Below are 20,646 nucleotides of genomic sequence, written 5' to 3' on the forward strand. Positions count from 1 at the left end.
TTATGGCGGCCTGGGTTGGGCAGCGCCTTCTCCAGCCGCCTACGGTGGGGGCGCTCTGCCCCTCCGCACGCTGCCTGCTGTGCGCGGCGCCCGGCCCGACAGCCTAGGCACAATAGACAGTTTCTCATGCAGAGAGCTCTCTATGGTGGGCGGCGCTCTGCCCGGAGCAGCCCTCTCTCTATGGTCGGGCCCCGCCTCGGGGCGGGCCGCGCCGCCGTCGGGGCGCGGAGCCGCTCGCCGCGGTGTCCCGGCGCCGGCGGCTGCCAGGTGGGTCCCTCCCTCCCATCCCCCGGTGCCGGCCCGCCGCAGCGCCCGGCGGAGCCCGCTCCCGGCGCGGCACGAGGGCCCGGCCCCGCGGCGGGAGCCAGCCTCGGCCCCGGGCCCGGCCGGGCCTTCCCGGCGGTGGCGGGGCCGCGCCGGGAGCCGGCCCGCAGCGGCCGCCGGCGCCTGCGGGGAGCCCCGGGGCCGCGCTGGAGCCCTTGCGGGGCTCGGGCCCAGCCGGGCGGTGCAGGAGGGGGCCTGGGGGCGCCCGGAGTCCCCGGGAGCCGGCCCAGCCCAGGGACGGGCGCGACGCGGCTCATCGCGGTTGTTCTTTGCTCCTCTTCCCCGCACGGCCGCTAAAACCACTGGCCCGGCAGGCGCTCCGTTTTGCCTTCAGTGCACAGCCCTTTCCTTACCCTCAAAATGCTAATCCTTAAGGCCCCTTCCAAAGCCTCCTCTGATGAAGAGTTTAGCCCCAGTCTCCGTGGGTTTGGAGCACGGTAAAACTGTTCACGTAGAAGCTGTGAACGTGGGCTACATCGCAGCTGCTCTGCTGCTCTTCTGGAGTTGGACTTGGAGGAGTGCTGTGTGTACCGTTTGGTGTGGAGACCCGTGGGAGCTGCTGGAGTTCTTGTCCAGGTTGTTCTGCACGTTAGCAGAAGGACTGAAGGAACGGGAGAGGTTGCTCCCTGTCTCCCTCAGCTCTCTGGGGTGGTTTTAACACAATCTTGCTGTCAAACTAGATATGGCCATGCTTGCTTGTTGCTCTGGACCTTACTTGCTAGCCTGGGTTTTGGGGATGAGCTTTGGACTTGGAACTTTCCGAACAGTTGGGTGAATGCAGGCAAGGCTACTTTCTGAGCTAATAGATAACTGTTGATATGTAAAATGGGTTGGCTGGACAAGCAGTTGTTGGTGCGTATCTGGCTTATACGGCTTTTAATTAAATGGGCAGTTTTCTCCAGATAATTTCAGCCAAGTGATTGCTGTGGAGAGGTAGTGAAGATCTAACAAGACTTCTCTAGTCTGCTTCCACACTGCTTAAATCCAAAATAATGTTATTTTTCAAACACAGAGAACACCATTCCTGCAGGTGTGACCAGGACTTGTGGACAGTTCTCTGTGTAGGACAGGTCTGGTGGAGAGAGACATTTCTTCCTCCCCTCTCTGGAGCAAGTTGTACCATTGGCAAGGAGGGATGCTGGGGTGGGTGCACTGGGTTGGTGAGGGACAAATGCTCTCTCTGATGGTGCCCTCCTCGATGTGACCAATTCCAGCGACTGCACTTGTTACAAAGCTGTAATGGAAGTAGTCTCTGTTGGCACAATGGGAAAGGAGCTGTTCCTCCCTGTTTGTGCTGTCTTTCACCTGCGCAAGGCAGCGTTAAGTAATGCTGAGCACACCCCAGGATTGAACATGGCCAGCATCTGAGAGAAGCAACCTTGTCTAGGGAAGGGGAGCTTACAATCTCGAACAAGCCATGTTTCAGCATGCGTGCCCTTCCCAGCACCAGCCAGGGCTGCTGGTGTGCGGTGCCCTGATTGAACTTCTCCTGGGTTGTTTCTGATAAGGGAACTGTACCAGAAACTGAGAATAGAGTGCGAAATGTAAATTATTTTTTTTTGTATTTAAAAGATCTGCAAGACCCTTATTAAGAGCTTTCAGTTCCTTGGGTAGCATCGACTTCCTGAAGTATGTGCAGCAGTAAAGTTATAAAAAGCTTTCAAGCAATGTTTTTGGCCCTGTAGATGCAGGTGATGGGAAGATGAACCAGGCAAAAACTGTGAACTCATGAAGCCACAACGGTTTGTAATTTTGGAGCGCCCTGGACATGTTTGAAGCTTAGCTCTGTCTTTCCCTCACCTTCGGCCTATGCTAGCACATTCTCAGGTAACATTAGTTGACCCAGAGTTCAGACAGGTATTAATATGTCAGATGCCTTTAATCTGTGAATCAAAGTTTGCAGCCATGTATGTCTCAAGGGTAGTTCACGGGCAGAGTAGTTCTCTCTCCCTCCCTGGTAGGTGGCCATCCCTCCCTTCCCTGGAGAGCCGGCTGGCCCTGCTCAGCCTGGGCAGGACTGAGAGCAAAGCAAATGAAGTGAAAGTAGGCTGATATAGTAAGAGAAGTTTACTGCAGTAAGTATCCATGCAGGGGGCATACCAAGGGGGTCAGCTGCTTTGCTGGAAAAGGGAATTAGAGGATGGACTGTGCCTACTTCTGAACAGCTGTGCAGCCTGGGAAGAGGAAGCTTGAGGAAGATGAGGAAAATGTGAGTAAGTTTGTGGGAAGGGGGCCTGGAGTCAGGTGGCTGGTGTTAAACATTGGGTGAGCAGATAATTACCTTCGTTTCTAGGAAAATGAAATAGCTGTGAAGCTGGCAGTGTCTGTGATGTCTTTATTAGCTACTTAATTTAACTGAAAACTCTGTTGCTGGGAAGGGCTGGAAGGGAAATCTGATGGCTGAGATCTAACATTATTGTCTGCTGCAGCAGTGCAGCGTGGTGGAGGCTGGAGTCTTTCTCAGCAGGGGATAACCGCTCTGCCTCTTGTGTCTTTTGTAATTAATAGGTAAGCCATGTGAACTTGGGTCTTTAAACCCTTAGCTCCACCAACAAACAAGCGTTCCTGTATTCGAGATGCCTGTCATCCCAGGGGACTGAGGAGCTCTTGGCCTGCCACTGGGGTTTTGTCACCTGGGTTACCTTAGTTCTCTCATCTAATACCGGTGCAGCCCTCTCAAGGCAGCAGCTCCTTCTCAGCCTTTACAGCGATCCTTGTTTTATCAGTGTTATCTTCATTCAAATAGTGGCACTGCTTGATATTTGGGTACATTTTCTAAAGCTGATAGCAGTGTCAGATTAAAAATAAGCTGTAGTCAGGAGACCAGCAGGAAGCGTGTCCCTGTCTGGGATTCGCAGACAAAGTACTGCTCAAGCTGCCTTGAAGAATAGTTTATTTTCTCTTTCTCTCTCTCTTTTTTCTTTTTTTTTTGGTAGCTTATGTTTAAGGCTTGCTGAGCTACTGAAATCTTCATGTTTCTTATCTTTGTAGGTCATGGATCAGAAACCTCTGTTTTAGCTGGATGCTTATAGCAAAGAAAAAGGATGAATGAGTGTAAGCCAGTCAATGTTTTGAAATAATAAAAAATACTTGTATTTTTCAATTGGCAAATAAGAAAAAAGTCTGAAAAACAGGCTGGATATGCTCTCACAGAGTGGTGAGACGTGTCTGTCCACAGCATTAACTGTTACAGCATCAGAGCAGCTTTCCTAACACTGGCAGACCAGTATCTGCATGTTCTTGGAAGGTCTTTGCTTGGAGCTGGATTAAAGACCACAGATTTTTGTAGTTTCTCTTTCTGTATATACTTTTACTGATTAAAATGTTTGGATAGTAATTTTTTCAGCTCAATATATTTTTTTTCTTGCTCAAAGTGGGAATTGTGGCTTTTTATCAAAGAGCTTAAATAGTGTTGTTTACTGCAAATGCATCTTGTATCATCAGTGAGACAAGCTGCTGAAGGGTGAGGGGGAAGTCTTCTGGACAGACAAACCCTTCATGAGGCCCACTCTTCCTTCCTCTTCCTCTCACAGCATGTTGCTTTTCTTTATTGTCTCTTACGGTATTCTTAAAATCACAATATATTTGAATTTTCTCCATTTCCCTCCTGCGCCTGCTGCTCTGTTTCTCCTGTTCACCCTGTCACCTCTGTCGTGGGTTCTGTAGATGCTCCTGTTTTTCACTCATCATATTGTGGACTACTGGATAAGATGAGCCATGCATAAGATGTATTCTTGTATTATATCTACATGGGATTTAGTCTTGCCTCAACAGAGGGGCAGGATTGATGAGTGAAGCTCTCTCCTATCTCAAAGTCCACTTGAGTTTACCTGAAGGGCAGTTTAGTGTCGCCATCTTCTTGCCTCCTCTTTTTGAATTTCAAGGGAAATTTTGTCTTGGAGCCTCTCGCAGCTGCTGCATTTCATTGGTGTCTAGGTAAGCTGTGTGAAAGTGTAAAGGTAAGGTAAATATGAGGACTGGGAGGAAGAGGTAACTTCAGTTAACTAATTCTAGCCAGGAGAGAGCTGTTAGCTTTGATTATTCAAGAACAAAGGCAAAATGTAAATCCTATCTAAGTATATAGATTTTAGGTTTTCAGCTCCTTTTAGTTTTAGTATCTCTTGGAAAGATGTAGCTTAAGGGTTTGCTGTGAACTGTTTATTGTGATGCCTGTCTCCAGCAAGAGCAGCAGAAAAGCAAGAGTTCTCATTGATTAGATTAAATAGCCAGGTCACTTGCATTACCTGTGTTTATTCTCTGGCAGATTTTGCTATTGGAAGAGGAGGGAGATAAAAGGAACATGTGCAGACAGAGATAACTACTTCTAGAGCTGCCCAAGGCAGTGGCCACTCTCTAAATGGGTTTGTAGATGAGCTTTTCTTATCAGTTCTGTGTCATGTACAGTCGTGTGTGTGTAGATATCAGATGTGTATGCAAACAAGCTTGCTTGGCTCCCCCTCTCTCACTCTCTTCCCCCCCCATCTCTCTTTTGGTTGAATTTATGGTATCCTTAAAAGGTCCAAAAGCCAAAATGGACTGACTTTTCATTCATCCGTCTTTCATTTTGCAAATCAAATGTTGTTTTTATGGACAAAAGGGTTTGCATGAATATGCAAAAAGCCTGGTGCTAGACCAGATCCCATATGTGGGCTTTTCTGACCATCTGTGGCTTGACTTCAGGAAGGATGTTAACCAGAGCCCAGCTTTTTGTCAGGCCATGTGCATTTAACAGCAAAATAAAATGAAGCCAACTTTCTTCTCTAAAAAGCATGTCAAGCAGAGCAGGGATATACATATATATGTGTATAAATATGTATACATACATATCTATATATTTACATAGCAAATCTGTGGGTGTTTTAGCTGTATCTCTTAGAGTGATGGGTTTACTCTTGTGTAATACATAAGAACTGATATTAAATATGGAAGTACATCTTGTTGACAAAATCATCTTATCCAAAATGAGTGAATTCTGCATCTGTCTGGTAATCCAGTCTTGTATGAAAACAAAGCTAAGGAGCAGTATTTCTAAATGGTTCTAGATAGCCTTAAGCTTTGTGAGTGATAACACTCATTCAATGAGTTAAATCATTCATATTTATCTGGTTGCTAAAAATGCTATATATGAATGATTTAACTATATTACTAATATAACTATATATAACTAATATAACTATATAACTAATAATTACTAATATAACCATATTGCACAGGCTGGCTTTGTAAACCCATAATAATCAACTCATGGTTTTCTGCAGGTGCTCTTGCAGATTTGCTTCATGGAGTTTTTATTAAGTTTCTGTATCAAATTTGGCTAATTCTTTTTTCCTGTACTATACCTATAAGTTTTCAGTGCTCTGGGTGTTTGGAAAGCATTCTCCCAGAGCTTAGCATTGGCACAACTAAATCCTAAATTGTTTCTACAAAAACTGATGTTCCTGCTGGCTAGAGACCACCAAAGAGAAAAGCAGATTTTTTTTTTTTGTCTGTCTTCAGATTCACTGTAATTCTGGCTAAAGCTACATAAGTTCTTCAGTGACCCAGTTTCTCTGCCTGTAGTGAGAACGCCATAGTCTTTCAGGATGTCAGCAGCTCAGTCAGCATCTATAAAGATTTTTACAGGCTTCATAGCAGTATTTGAAGTGTGAAGTCAGTCATGTCAGCAGAAATCTCAGTTACTGCAGGTGCTAGGCGGTGAGCAAGGAGCTTCCAGTGCCCCCGCTCCTGGTATGAGGAGTTAAACATCAGCTTCTGATCTGAAACCAGCAGGTTTGCAGAACAGCCCGATCCCCTGCAGCCTGCTGCGGAGGAATTACTGCGTTTTTAGCAACCACGGAAACTGGAGCCTTCTGACTTGAAATTCTTCTGTAGCTCTAAAACTGTAAAGGACTCGTACGCGGCGTGTGGCTTAGCACCTTGCAGAGCTCTATACTGCTGATATACCTGCGTCTTAATCTCCAACCACATTCTTTTTGTAAAAGTTTTTCCATTTTTTTCTTAGGGCTGGCAGCTGTCAGTCTGTATTTTTCTTTCTCCTTAGCAGACTGACACCTCTGTGCTGATTTTATTCTTACCAGCGTTTGGGATCTCTGCGCTAAGTAGACTATGAAGTAGAGAGGTAGGTGGGACAGACAAGACACTAGTGTCCATAACCTTCAGATAAGAAAATGAAGTTCACAGAACTAGAATAAGAAGTTCTTTCTATGCCTGCATCTCATTCAGTGATACTGTTTTTCTGTGTATGCCAGAATAAAGCACTGTTAAAATCCTGCTGGGTTTAGACCTGACCTCCAGAATCTAATAAACATGACAGGGCATTTAAAGTGTAGCTTCGTATCTTAAAACTTGTAGAGATTTTGCCCTTGCTCTTTGTACTGAAGAATCATTACAAATCTCACTCTAGAAATCACTTTCTAATCTCTAATTTAAGACTAACTATTGCTGATTTCTCTTCCATGCCCATCATGTCCTTCAGCATAAGAAGAGAACTTCCTCCTTCTCACTATTTTACATGCTTTCCTAGATCTGACCTAATTACTGGATTCCTCGAGTTTTTATTTCTCTAACCAAGGTCACTGTTCTCTGCTTTCCCTGATCACTTTAGCACTGTCCAGGAATGGTGAATTCAGATTGGGATGGGCAGAGAGGGGACAAGACTTGCAGCCAGATAAGGTCTTGTCAGCATTTTGCACAATAACACTGAATACACAGCTGTCTGTTCTGGAAATGCTTTGCCTGATAAATCCTCGGATCTCATTTGTTTCTTCTCAGGACCATTTTCTGTCTGTGGATTGTATCAGTCACAAAATAAGCAACACACCCTTGTCTCTCTTCTCCACCTTTTCCCAACTAACATGCTTGGATTGGATTAGCTTGTTTGTTTAAAAAAAACCTCATTGACCCTCTGATCATTAATTCCCTGTTACTTCCATTGCACGCAGTTCTTGAGGGCAGCCAATTTTCACTTGCAACTTTGTGGTCCTCCTGGTTATTGATGATGTCTGCAAAAATGTCTGCTGCAGCTGATCTAAATGAGAGTGAAGCACCCAGTTTTGTGGCTCTGGCTGCTTAGTCAGCGTGGGTTACAGGCACTGGAAAAATCTTGGCAACGTGTCTCATTGCATTCCCATTAGGAGGAGGTCAAAATGGTTCTGTTACTCAGACGTGGCATTAAAGGTGTCTAATATGAGATTCTCCAAAGCTGCATTGCGTTTAGTAATTTTCATGTCCAAAAGGTGCTTGGGAGATAGGTGACTTGCTACTCTGGCCAGACTGCCTGTCACCGTGCTCATTTCTCTTCTTTCTCTTCAACGGACTTGTTCTCACTTGCCTCTTTTGTCAGTAAATTACAAATTGTGCAGGACAATACCAGCTTTCCCATAAGTGTTTTCAGTGTCTCATGTAAAAGAGTGCTGGGATCGAGACCTGGATACGATGTAGTAATACAACTGAGTCACCTCGTTCTTTCCCCTCTCTCTTGGACGCTCAGGATGTGGTGCTGGAGGCTGACAGGTCTGTTCAACGTGCCGTGCCGGCTGAGTAGAAGCACTAGCCATCGCTCAGCGTGGCTGCCCGGGTACAGAAAGATCTTCTCTGCTGCTGCAGCTCGCTGGCATCACACCGCCCCAGAGTCTCTGAATTGTGTCTGGCAGTTACACGGTGATCACCTAGGTAGGTGTGTATGTGTGTGTCTGCTTTTGAGTCTGGGGAGAGGAGAAAGGTGTGTGTGTGTGTGTGCGCGCATGCGTATGTGGTTTGGGTTTTTTTTTTGGGGGGGGGGGGTTGTTTTTTTTCCCCCTGTGTTTCCCAGTAGTGATTCTCTTGTGAAATGACCTGTGTTTGCCACCAGTGCAAAAGAAGAATGCGTGTTAGAGTCTGTGTTTTATGTTTTCTTTGGGAATTCCCATAGGCAGGACAGAGCAGGCTTCTCCTCCAGCAGTAAATGTTTCAGGACAAATGAGGCAATGCTAAATCAGAATCAAACCAAGGGATTCCTGAACTCTAATTGTGTCTGTACCTTGTCCTGTCAGTCAGCAGTTTTCTGTGCAATGCTCAGGCTGTGACTCGCAGATGGGATGGCTAATCTGATGTGTCCCCAGCTCTCTGCCTTGCTCTAGTTGTGAAGTGACTTCAGAAATACTCAAGTGTCCCAGGCAAACCAAAGTCAGTACAGGCTTTCCTTAAAACACTGATCTGTGATGCAGAGCAGGTTTGCAAGCAGCCCAGCTGGATGGCATGAGCAGTGGGAGGTAAGAGGGCACGGAAGCTTTTTCAGTGCAAATCATACCCCTCTGTGAGATTACTTAAGAAATGAGCAAGGCGGTTAAGTGTTTAAGTGTGAAGCAAACCAGCAAGTCAGCTGTAAATGTTGTCTAATGATAATTTCAGTCCTCTCTTTTTTGGAGGAAAGTTAACAACTGAGGCACATGTTTTACCATGGCCTGTTTGGTACCTGCACATATCCAGTATCTTCCTGGATAATATCTGCTGAGGAGATATTGGTAGCCTAAGGAAGTCCTTTATAAGCATATATCTAAAGGGAGTTGCTCAGTGTTGTATCGAACACAGGGGCCCAACTCTGAGCAGGACTAGAGCAGGAAGGGCTCTCCTATTGCCTGTGCTGGCTCTGACACACTTCCGAAGGGCTTGGGTATTCCTAAATTGTCCCAGGATGGAAGAAAGAGGAGAGACTACAGGCCCAGCTAAACGGCTATTAGGGCTTGGTGTCAAGGTCTAAATGATATCTGTAACGTTTGTATAGTTTGGATGTTGGTATGATTATGTGGTTGATTCTTCCTGTGCTGGGGTCTAAAACTACATGGAGGCAGAGACCTTGTTATGCAGAGCAGTTGCTAGACAGTTCTGAATTTACTGCTTACTGAAAAGAGAAGATAGACATAGGTATGTGACCAGCGTGTTTTCAGCTGCCCTGCTTCCCATTGTGGGATGAGATTGCCTGTAAACTTGGTGGCAGGGGAGACCATGGTGAGACCACTGACAGCCAAGCGTTCTACGAAATCCCTGCCACTTCAGGTATTTGGCCTGGTCTTCGTAACAGGATGAACTAGCTTAATTTATGCAAAGAGGGGTTAAGTCTAACAAACTCTGCGTTGCTTGTAAGTGAAATTGTAACTTGTGGGCTCTCAGCTTCAGTTCTTTGTCTTGTTATTTCTCACTGTTGAGACCAATGAGTCTGTCATTCTTTCCCAGAGCTCAGGTATGCGAACACGCTGATGCGCTTTGATTTTGTTTGGCTGCGGGACCACTGCCGTTCAGCTTCCTGCTACAATACCAAGACTAACCAGCGCAGCTTGGATACAGCTAGCGTGGACCTGGGCATCAAACCCAAGGCTGTCCGAGTGGATGAGACCACACTCTTCCTCACATGTAAGTAGCAAAATGCCTGTACTCTGGGAGTTTTGTGGAGCACCAGTCCTGGTCAGAGGGAGTCTTGTTAGTGGATCCCACCCTTAAGCTTGCTGAGAGAGAACAGCCTTATCTCTAGATCAGTAGCTGTTTTGGGAAGAGACCTAGCTGTAAGCAGATCTTAAACAGTGCTGTTTTGAGCAGTGCCGTTATTGTAAACGTGCCTCAGTCTTATATTTGTGTCTGTTTTCTTCCCCCTGTGCCCCATTCTGGGTAGAGATATTTCTATCTTCAATGTCTGGGTAGTTTATTGGTTTGTTTGAAAAAGGCAGCAATGCAGATAGCGAACAGATCAGTCAAGAAATGGTTGGTTTTCTTAACCCTGTCCTTCTTGAACTGGTGTCCCTGATCAGAATTCACATCATCTGTCTTTTTTCCTTTGTTTCGAGCTGCTTTCTTCCTTCTGCTGTGAGGAATGATTGTATGCTTCCTTCTTTTGAAGTTCAGTAGTTTATTTATAATTATGGGCTTGTCTTTGAGTGCTTTACCTCTCTGTGGAGTCTTGTCACTAGAAAACAAAACCACTACCACTGAAGCTGAAACACTTAACTCTGGATTTGGAATTGTAACAATGGCAGTATTTTTAGGGTTTATAGCCTTAACCAGATAATATCGCTATGTTGTGTGGCAGGGTGCAAAAAGACTGTCACTAGGCAAAATTAAAAGGGTGAGGACTTTCCTAGACTGATGGTTACAATGGCCATGATCTCAGGCTGTTCATTATGACCCCAGTGACTGAAACTCTTCTCCTTTGTCAAAGGGCCGGATGGGCATGTGACACGGTATGGGCTGGAGTGGCTGGTGAAGAACAGCTACGAGGGGCAGAAGCAGCAGGTCATGCATCCACGGATTCTCTGGAATGCAGAAATCTACAAGCAATCCCAGATCCCATCCATCGACTGTCAGAGTTTCCTGGAGACAGACGAGGGGCTGAAGGAGTTCCTGCAAAACTTCCTGTTATATGGGATTGCTTTTGTAGAAAATGTCACTCCTACCAAAGAGGACACAGAAATCTTAGCAGAGAGGATCAGCTTGATTAGGTAAACAGGGGTGCCCCAAGAAAGCCACTGGCAGCTCTCTAGGAGAGCCATCAAGAGTGGACTTCTGTTTCGCTCTTGTTTGGAAAGATACTGTCCTCGCATCCTGTACATTATGCAGTGTGAGCTGGTTTGCAAAGAAAGGGTCTGGACCTCATACTGTCTCTGGCCAGTCCATTTGAACTGAGATGGAGTATTGCGCTGTGGGATCTGACCTCTTAGGAGGAGGACCTCATAGGATGACATTTGTGGAAACGGGACTATGCATAGAAAAGAGTGACTGAAGGAAGTGGCCTGTCTGGGAAGACTTGAGCTTTGCAAGGGCAGACATTTCCTGTTATGATTTGAAAGGTTAGGAGGGCAGCCCTGGCCCTGGGAGCCAGGGAGGTCAAAAACAACTTGTAGCTCTCACTGAAGAAAAATACTGGTTTCTTCTGTGATTGTTTAAAACGTACCAATAGCATGGCAAGCCTGGTTTTGAGTTTCATGTTTCCTCCAAGCCACAGAAACAGCTTAACTTGCCTTGGGCCTTTAGAAGAGGAGGGATTTTTATTAATGAATAGCCCCCCAAAAAGAAACGAGGGGCTCCAGGGTGTGTCCAGCCAGCTCTTTTCTCCAGATACTGACCCTCATCCTGTAGCCTCCAAGTGCTGTTTATTCCTCACAGACCCTTGTCTTCTGTCTGCTTCCTTCCCTGCACCTTGTAGGAGGATGTGAGTGAAAGCTGAGGATCCTAAGAACAGGAACGGGGAACATTAGGCACCTTAGGGGAGGGCAAAAGAAAGGGGAACCTTCTTGGTACTCTGGTAACTCCTAATGTCACTCAGTGGTTTCCTTGATTTGGCTGGGCTAATGTTCAGTGTGGAAAGATGATCTGTATGTTCTGAGGAGAATGGAGACTCATTGCCATCAGTCTTAACAGAGGAGAGGGAGGAATTGAATGCCAGAGGAGGCCTTAGAAGCACCATCTCTTGACATTACAACGTGAATTTTGTTAAGTTGGCGTGCTGTGCGGTTATAATTTACTGTGTATGTATTCTACATAGGATGGAAGAGAATAACCTCGGATGCCAGAGAGGATCTGTTTTACTGCCACAATAATCCCTACAGCAATTTGTGATAACTGCCCACCTCTTTTGTAGGGAGACCATTTATGGTAGAATGTGGTACTTTACCTCTGACTTCTCTCGGGGAGACACCGCCTACACCAAGCTGGCTCTGGATCGTCACACTGACACTACCTACTTCCAGGAGCCCTGCGGGTATGTGCTTTTACTGGTTTGCAAGAGTGATTCACAGTGCTGCGGTTTCTAGCAGCAGTAGCTTAATTGTCTCTAGCATCACTGATAAGATCTACCAGTCGCACAGTAATTCTGGATCCTGTTTGATTCCTGTAGAGCAGTGTATTCTGTAGATCACTTTTTCCTATGCTTTTAACTTCTAGTTCTTCCAGAATGCAGGCTAAAAAGGACTTGGTTGCTAGATAGCTGGCTTCTTGTTTCTGCTGCTGGGGTGTAAGTAGCCTTTATAGCCGCAGAGGAGTCTCAGTTATGTAGTCATTTTTATGCTATCCTTTTAATGTTTATTTGACAATCTCTTCTGAAATCACCCTCCTCAGTCTCCTAGGTGACACATAGCATTGGTCTTCACAGAAATAAGCAGTTGATTTGTTTTGGGGTACAGATGGCAGTCACAGCTCTAACAGGCACAGCTCTTCCTGCAGCAAGCGCCCCTTGTCAGCTGTTACACAAAGTTGCTGCAGGAGTTTGCTTAACCTTAATGGTGCTGACTTGGGGGACGCCCTCCTCACCCGCTTCAGCACCATCTGTTCTACTGGCTGAGCAGTTGCCTCCAGGGAAGGAGGGAGACTAGGTCATGTTGGCACGGCCCTGCAGTCGCTTTCTGCCCTCCCAAACTTTATGAATGGTATTGACTTATGTGCTGTCTTCACAGATGCTCTGTGTAATCACTCCACTTCAGTCGAACTGGTTGGGATTTGCTTTTTGGCAGCGGTGCAGCCCTGTAGCTAGTTAGAAACCAGGCTACTCCAGCCCTTCAACATCCACACTTGTCTGTGTTTTTAAAGGTTGTATCTATGGCATTGTTGTGAGTGAACAGCTGACTGTTTGCAGACCCCGTGTGCTTTGATGGCCTGTGCAGTGTTACCTGCTTGGCTGGCTGACTTTAGGAATTTTCTCACAAAATCTACCCCAAACTGAGTAAGAAAATCATTGGCAATAAAAGCCCGTTTGAAGGTTGAAGTTCTGATTACACTGCTCAGCTAATGAGCTCTATAGTTCCTCTACTATTTTTTACCTCTCTTTTCCATGTGGAGTTTCCCCTTCTTTCAGATAGGTGTATTCTTATCTGCAGCTGGCCAAAGTGTATCAAGCAACGGCAATGGGGACTAAGCTAGCAGGACTAACTGTTAGTGCTTGCAGTCCTGCAGAACTGTACTTGTGTGGGAAGAACATGAGTTTCTGGTTTTCCTGAGCCCCCATCTCTGCCAGAAAGCTCCTTTTCCCAGGCAGTTTCAGAAGACTTGCTTCTGAAATACTTGAAACAGTATTTGACCTGCTTCTAAAGGAAATGAAGTGGCTTTCAAGCAAGAGATGTTCATTTGAATGTCTTCTTTCCCCCACCACTTTGGCTGAAATCAGCCAAATCTTCCAAGGCTCAAAGAAACTAAATTACTGCAAAGGGTGGAGGAAAGAAACTCCCGCAGAACTGCCCAAGGTATGGGGAAGACTGCAGTGCTACATTACTCATCAAGCACCAAAGAATCCTCCTTCGGAAGATACCTTTTCAGTGCCCCAGACTGCAGGAAGAGGCTATCATCTTTGAGGCACAGTATGACGAAGGCTTGGGCATCCTTTGCTCCACCACTCATGGACTGACTTGCTAAAGCTGTTCTGAAACTACTGTGGGTATGAGGGATGGATAAAGCCCAGGTGAAAGAGTGCAGGCCCAAGCAAGGCTGGATCTGGGAGGTCCTGCCGCATCATTTGCCATGTGACTGGGTTAGGAGGCTCCAAAGGGAGGTCAGGAGATAAAGATGTCCCAGAGTGTCCAGTTTGGTTATCCGACAAGTGAAATTGCTACCTTGTGAAAACTGGCAGTAGGTGGCTCAATGCAACTGCTGGGCATTTGTCTCTAACAGTATAACATCTGGCACACTTGGGTGAAAGGAAAGAAGGAGGATCTTCAGAAACATAACAGAAGGGCACAAGTTGTTTAGCTGTGCTGGACAGCTTTCCATGAAGTATCAAGGGGAGGGATGTCCCTGTATGCTTCTCACCCGGTACTCCTCTGCTCCAGGCTTGCCAAGGGGTCTTTAACATGTGCCTCTGGGGAATTCTTCTGACTTCCTGGAGGAGACCATTGTAGAGATGCCTCTACATGAGGGTTGCCCTGGACTCCGCCTGTAGTTGCTGCAGATTTCGTTAGTATCAGTATTGCCTGACCCAAGGGAAGGGCTTTGTGCCTCTAATTAGACTCTTAGAATGCAGTGGTGGGAGACTTCAGGGAAAATGCACCCATTTCTCAAGTGGAGCCATAGATTTGCATTCCCTGTACTTCCAGAGTTTCTTTAATGCTCCTCTTGTTCTGAGATGTTCTAGGGAGGTTAGTTTTGTGCTTTTGACCCTCTACATCCTGCTGCCTAGATGGATTTGTGTGCCACAGGCCCAATCCTGCACAACTGGAAGTCTCCAAGACTCAAGTCACTTGATTTGGGAGGCAGTAAGATTCAGCCCTCTCTTCAGAAGGCCATTCTGGAAGACAGCTGGGCTTACCCAGGAACTGGGAGAGTATGAACTTCATCCCTCTCCAAAAAAAACAAACAACAACAACAGCCTTGGGGATTGTTTTCCTCGTATCACTCTGGGAATAATTTGTAATACCTCAGAGTAGCTTGATCCTGACAGAAATTTCTGTAGTAACTCAGTACTGTAGCATCTCGGTCCTGGTCGTAACCCTGACTGACTGCCCCTCGTTCCTGTTTGAAAGCAAGTAAAATTAATCTTGGAGTTATGGAAAGCGATTGTTCTGAAGAAAATTGAGTAGTTTTTTGCACTAGGCATTAACTCTAACAGCCCCTCGTAATCTAAGCATGTAAAGCAATTTAGCTTGTTCTGTGTCCAGGCCAACTCTTGGTGAGAGAAGCTGCGTAGCCGCCAACCCAGGAGTTAGCCAGCCCTGCCAAGGGGCAGTGTGTACTAATGCAGTGCCATACCCAAGCTGATCATGCTGTCTGGCTTCTAGACCAGCAGGCGGTTCAACTTTGGGCAGGTATTGGGATGTTCTGAGGACTTGGATGTGTATCTGTTTGTGTAGACCTGGCCTAAGCAAAATGCCTGTGACTGGGCTTGAAGAAAGAGCAGGTACAACCGTTTGCAGCTGGGCTGTCTCTGTTTCCTGGCAGGTCTTGGTGAAATGAAAGGTCCTACAAAAGAGTCTGTCACAACTGGCAGAGAGGGGTGAGCCATCCCTCTACCTCTGTTGTGACCTGTAGGTACTGCATTCTCTCCACGGGACAGAGAGCCAACAGGTTTTCTCTTGTGCTTTCACCCACGCAGCATCCAAGTGTTTCACTGTCTCAAGCATGAAGGGACAGGTGGGCGGACGCTGCTGGTGGATGGTTTCTACGCAGCGGACCAGGTTCTCCAGCAAGCCCCCGATCAGTTTGAGCTGCTCAGCAAGGTGCCGTTGAAGCATGAGTACGTTGAGAACGTGGGAGGCTGTCACAACCACATGATTGGAGTCGGGCCAGTCCTCAATGTCTATCCCTGGAACAACGAGCTTTATCTGATCAGGTAATGTGAATGCGAGGCTTTTTGTTTATGGGGAAGAGAGACATTAGTGGTTTTCCAGAAAATATCCATGTACTTCTGAGGGAGAGGGTCAGAAATGACAAAAACACCCTGCAGTTCCTCCTGGACTGTATGTTGCTGCTTTTGAGGAAGAGACAATCACCAACACAGAAACAGGTGTCACTGCTGAGTTTTGATTTTGCTCCTGTCATCCTCCCTTCTGCTCTCTGCCACACAGAAGGGCTTAGACTTCTGCCATCTTGCCTCTACCACAAGCTGTGGCCAAGGTTTCTGTCTGAAAAAGCACAGTTGACTAGAAGAGGTGTGCGTGTCATGCTGCTGTCCTGTGTGGTGGTCTCAGCCACTTCTGTTTCCTTCTGCTGCATGCCATATCTCGGACACTCTCGCACATGAGTGCTCCGTGCTGACAGCTGGGAGGGTGTCCACTCAGGGGGGCAGCTCCAGAGACTCTTAGAGCCTCTCTCTGCTCAGTTGGTCAAAACAGCTTGAATCTGTCCAAGCTAGGAGACTGTTGCATTAAAACACAGCACGCATTTTGTGTAATAGCGATACCCTTAGATCTGGGTATGAGCAAATGCCCGTCTGGCTGTTGGCCATCTGGGCCTCCTTAGGCAGACACTGTGAGACCTAGGCCCGATCCTGCCCTATTTGAAGTCTCCAAGGTTCCCGCCACTTTATTTGAGAGGTGGTAGGATTCAGCTGTCTTCTCAAAAAGTCTCTCTGGAAACTAGCCTGGCATACAAGTAACTGGGAGAGTGCAAGCTGGTCCCTCTCCAAAGGAAGCTTGGTCTGTTTTCTGAAGCTCTGGCTTGGCTTAGAGCAGGAGGCTGTCCAGCACTCTGCTCTTCTTCTGCACAATGATCAGTCATGTTCACTGCTGCATCTGTAGCACCAGCTAGTGTAAGTTGCTGGCACCTTAATGGGTTATTGGTTGACCAGAGTGCAAGCTGCTGGATTGTGTGGGCTCCAGTTCTCTTGGGGAGAGAAGTTTTTAGTACCGTGAGTTAGTGAGAAGGGTTAAGGGCAGGGTTTCCCAAACCAAGAATGTATACCTCTCGCCAGCCTACAGGTCACTGACAATTCCACGTCCTGTGTTTTTTTGCTGCTTTTTTTTCTCCACCACTGAGAAGGACAGTGCAGGGCATTCTTCCATCAAAAACCAGCAAGAATTGTTTTATACTTGACCGTAAACTCCTCCTGGCTCAAATGCTGTGTAATCTCCTTCCAGTCCTGTACTCACAGCAGAACCTCCCTAGTTCTCTCTGGAGCCTCCCTTAAAATCCTGGCTGATCCTACAGGCTCCCAGTGTTCCCTCCAATACTTGTCTGTGCTGTGCTCGTGGAGCCACATGGACGGTCTCTTCTCTCGTCTTTGCTTCTAGATACAATAACTACGACCGTGCAGTCATCAACACAGTGCCTTATGATGTTGCGCATCGCTGGTACACTGCTCATCGCACACTCACCACAGAACTCAGAAGGCCGGAAAACGAGCTGTGGGTCAAGCTAAAGCCAGGCAAGGTAGGACTTGGGGTTGGGAGGCCTATGTGTGTTTGGCACAGGGAGGGAGTCAGGGTGCTCCATTGGTTGTGCAAGGCTGTTGCCTCTGGACTGGGGTTGGGCTAAGGCTAATACTTCAGGCAAGTTCCCTGTGCTGCAGTACCCCTCTTTTACAGCTGTTTTAAGGTGCTTTGTATTACAGTACTGGCATCTGTTGTGTGTATTCTCACTGCCATGAAAGGATATGAGCTTCCAGTCAAGGTAAAAATAATTAGTTCAAAATCAGTCTCAGAGGAAAGTTAGCCAAGAGTGGGAGAGAGGAGTAAGATCTTTCCGGTCAGTGAAATGAAGACCCTCAAAAGCGAAGAGACTGGAAGAACTTAATGTTGAGCCTCTGACTTTTTCCAGAAGTAGAAAAGCTGCCTTCTTTTTTATTTTTATTTATTTATTTTTTTTACGAATACATGAAGGGCACATGAGAACAGCTGGATTTATTTCTGTTCTGAGGCTGTATTTGAACCTTTCCATTGCCAATGAATCACAAGAGACCTAGACTCCCTTTGCTGTCCCAGAAATGTTACAGGTGCCTTAGCCACATCCTTGTGACTGAAAGGAAAAAAAAAGCCTGCCCTGGATTTGAAAGGCTGGTGCTGGATGCAGGTTTGGAGGAGGTTGAAGAACTAGGGCTGCAGTGATGGCTTCTTCCTTCAGCTGTACTTGCTTGAAAGGGCTTTTATTCCTGTAGGGTCTTGATTCAGTCTGAACCCAGAGCCCCCAAAATGAAAAAGTCCAGCAGGGAAGATGATCACATCAAAGAGCCCCTAGAGCCTCCCTGTTCTCAAGGATGCCTGGGGGAGAAGTGATGGCACAGCCCAAGAAAGGGAACAGTGACATTTTAAGGCTGACGATGGGCAGTTTCTGTTGCTGGTGAACTATAACTCAGCGTCTCCAGCAGAAAAGCAGAGTGCTCTCTGCAAGTTGTTGAGGAAGGAGGGCCACACGCACAGTGATGTATCCCCTACTTGCCCTTTCAGTCTCAGGGGGTCTCTAGCTGCAGGACCTGTCTTGTCAGAGGGAGTATCTGAGTCTGTTTGCTCTCGCCCTCCCCTCAAACTTGGCATATCACTCTGAGTGCAATGGTTGTCCCTGTTTTGACAGCCTTTTCTCTTCCCATGCAGGCTCTGTTCATAGATAACTGGCGTGTCCTGCATGGACGGGAAGCGTTCACGGGATATCGCCAGCTCTGTGGCTGCTACCTGACAAGAGATGATGTGCTGAACACTGCGCGCTTACTGGGACTGCAAGCGTAGCCCAAACTACCTGCTGTGGAGAGGCAGCAAAACTTCCAGCACCGCTGTGCTGGTGCATTACCGCAACAAAAACGTTGTGCATGCCTCAAACACCTCCACCCTCTCCAAGCAGTTCTCTGTGCCTAGTCAGGAGAGGGAGTAGGTGGAAGCCAAAGGTTATGGGAAGTTTATGTGACTGTATTCTGCCTTTGACAGAGCACGGACTGCTTTTGTTGTCCATACGCCATGCCTGGTCTTTCTACCTGGCCCAGCCTGACTCAGCTCTGCTAAGTCAGAGTTAATCACACTGTGGGGAAGTCTTCCCAGCACATGCTGCTGTGAAGCACTCCTCTAATCAAGTGCCTTCAGGGTTTGAAATCTTTGGATTTTTCCCTGTTGTTCAGTCTTTTTGTCAGCTGGCATTTCCAGGTTGGGCATAGTAACACAGAACGGCTTTTTCTGGAGTCTTGCCTTACCCTAGGTTGGACTTTATCCCTTCTAGACAAAATGAGAATCTGTTATCCCTATTTGAAAAGATGAAAACGCCGCTCTCCTACCTGAGGAGTATTGGTGTATTTCAGTGATTTCCTTCTTCTTAAACACCCTGCATACCCCTGTAACAGTCACTGATACAAGCCATGGTACTTGAGGGATGGCCTGGCCAAAGAAGCTGGTATGGTTGGGATGTCTCTGAAGAGGTTCAGGCTGGAAGGAAAAGGGGAAGTGGTGAGATCTGAATGGTGGGAAGGAGAGCTGGCTGTGTTAAATGAGAACTGTGTTTCCCACGTTTATGTCCAGTGTCCTTCTGCCTGTTGTACCGTGCTCTCATCAAGGGTGAAGGCTCAACTGCTTCAGCGTTTGCTTACAGATTTCCCACTGTGCCGCCTCTTTCACCTTTTCTGAAGAAAGAATTTGTTTTAAAGTATCTTTGCACTGGCTGCTGGCTGAGGCGGATTTTCACCAGATTTTGTTATGCAGAGGTAGTTAACACAAAGGTGCCTTTCAGCTCCAGGAAGCAGGAAGGATAAACTGCAGTGTGTGTCACAATAAAGGGCCACAGTGTAAGGAACAAAAGGAAATCCTTTATCATTGCTAGAAACCTTTGAATTTGAGAACCAAAAGGGGATTTTAGGTCTTGTTTATTTGTCATTCTTCCTTATCTTTGGGGATGTTCACTCTCCTCTGCCTGGACCGTAAAAGTGGGCTGGTTCCTGTCGCTCCTGGCTTTTCTGTTCAAGCAAGATGCTGTTGCGTCTAAGGTGCAAGTGCAGTATGGATGCATATGTGCTAACCTTGCTGCCTTCATTTAATCTAAATATTGAATGTATAGATCCTAGTGGTAAGAGACACCCTTAAAAGCATCTGTTCATGTGGACTGAGCTCCCTGATACTGTCTTCTGCAGCGTTCCCTGTCTGCAGTGAGACCGCAGCAAACATCTGGAGTTGCAGGGGGTTTCTGAGGCAAGGCTTGGTGTGAAGCTGTGGATCAGTAGCTACGTGAGGAAGTGAAACAGTAGCAATGACAGCAGGTAATGCAAGTGGGATGGAGCTGGCTTCTTCTCAGGTATGTTTCCCAAGGCCTAAGAACAAGGAGCAGTTGGAGTATTGGCAGCCTCGGGCAGGATCTTGGGTTTTCCTCTAGGCTGAGCCAATGGATTCCTCAAGCAGTCTGCAGAATATAGTATTTCTGTTATTTTCTTTCTCTATCAAAGAAAACATTTGGTTATAGATTCTCTTCATATGCCAGTTATGCCAACATAACGTGCATGTGAAAAGTTTTGTAGATCTTCCTTAATCATGTTAAAGTAGCAAAACTCTGCAGTTACATATGCAATTCCTCCTGCAGCTCAGCTCAGACACACTTGAGTTGTTTCACCCTGTGCTTTTTTGCCCCACTGTCAGCTCACAAAATGGCCTCGAGAGCCAGGGAAGGGATGGTGACAGAAACCAACCTCTGTGATAATTGACACAGAAGGGAGCAAAGGAGCCTGATCAGTCTTTTAAAAAGCCGGGCAGTGGAACCCTGAAACTTTTTCAAAAGATTTGAATGTGTCAAGGGTTCCTGTGTTCTTCTCACCTCCTCATGCCCCCAGGATACTAGGGAATGGGAGAAAGCACTTGATACCCTTAGTCACTGATACCAGCTTTGCTGCCTTCTGCTCTGGGGATCTCCACTCCTATCAGCCGCAAGCCAGAATTCTGCCACTACTCGGAGATGGAGCATGCAGGACTGGCTAGC

The 20,646-nt window shown here is 46.7% G+C and overlaps 1 protein-coding gene across 3 annotated transcripts; it reads left to right on the forward strand.

Annotated features, from left to right (window-relative positions):
* The first annotated feature begins 189 nt into the window (after positions 1-189).
* Positions 190-18,714, forward strand: TMLHE (trimethyllysine hydroxylase, epsilon). Of its 3 annotated transcripts, none has more exons than XM_067304439.1 (8): positions 190-267; positions 7,814-7,995; positions 9,535-9,711; positions 10,511-10,790; positions 11,930-12,049; positions 15,365-15,601; positions 17,001-17,139; positions 18,297-18,711. In XM_067304439.1, the coding sequence occupies exons 2-8, from the start codon at positions 7,815-7,817 to the stop codon at positions 18,426-18,428; spliced, it is 1,266 nt and encodes a 421-aa protein (XP_067160540.1). In that variant the 5' UTR covers positions 190-267; position 7,814; the 3' UTR covers positions 18,429-18,711. The 3 variants fall into 3 exon arrangements, with proteins under 3 accessions (XP_067160540.1, XP_067160538.1, XP_067160539.1); XM_067304437.1 differs by lacking the exon at positions 190-267 and adding an exon at positions 612-900 and having other exon boundaries at positions 18,297-18,714; XM_067304438.1 differs by lacking the exon at positions 190-267 and adding an exon at positions 3,156-4,685 and having other exon boundaries at positions 18,297-18,710.
* Positions 18,715-20,646: the final 1,932 nt, after the last annotated feature.

This window comes from Apteryx mantelli, chromosome 13 (genome assembly GCF_036417845.1).
Source record: "Apteryx mantelli isolate bAptMan1 chromosome 13, bAptMan1.hap1, whole genome shotgun sequence".
In the NCBI taxonomy this organism is placed as follows: Eukaryota; Metazoa; Chordata; class Aves; order Apterygiformes; family Apterygidae; genus Apteryx; species Apteryx mantelli.

What these genes read in the sequence shown, in the direction of transcription:
- TMLHE (XM_067304437.1), top strand. Translation starts at nt 722, where the DNA reads ATGAAGAGTTTAGCCCCAGTCTCCGTGGGTTTGGAGCACGGTAAAACT. An exon ending in GTTACACGGTGATCACCTAG is followed by an intron (nt 7,996 to 9,534) that starts GTAGGTGTGTAT and finishes ATTCTTTCCCAG; the next exon opens with AGCTCAGGTATGCGAACACG. An exon ending in GAGAGGATCAGCTTGATTAG is followed by an intron (nt 10,791 to 11,929) that starts GTAAACAGGGGT and finishes CCTCTTTTGTAG; the next exon opens with GGAGACCATTTATGGTAGAA.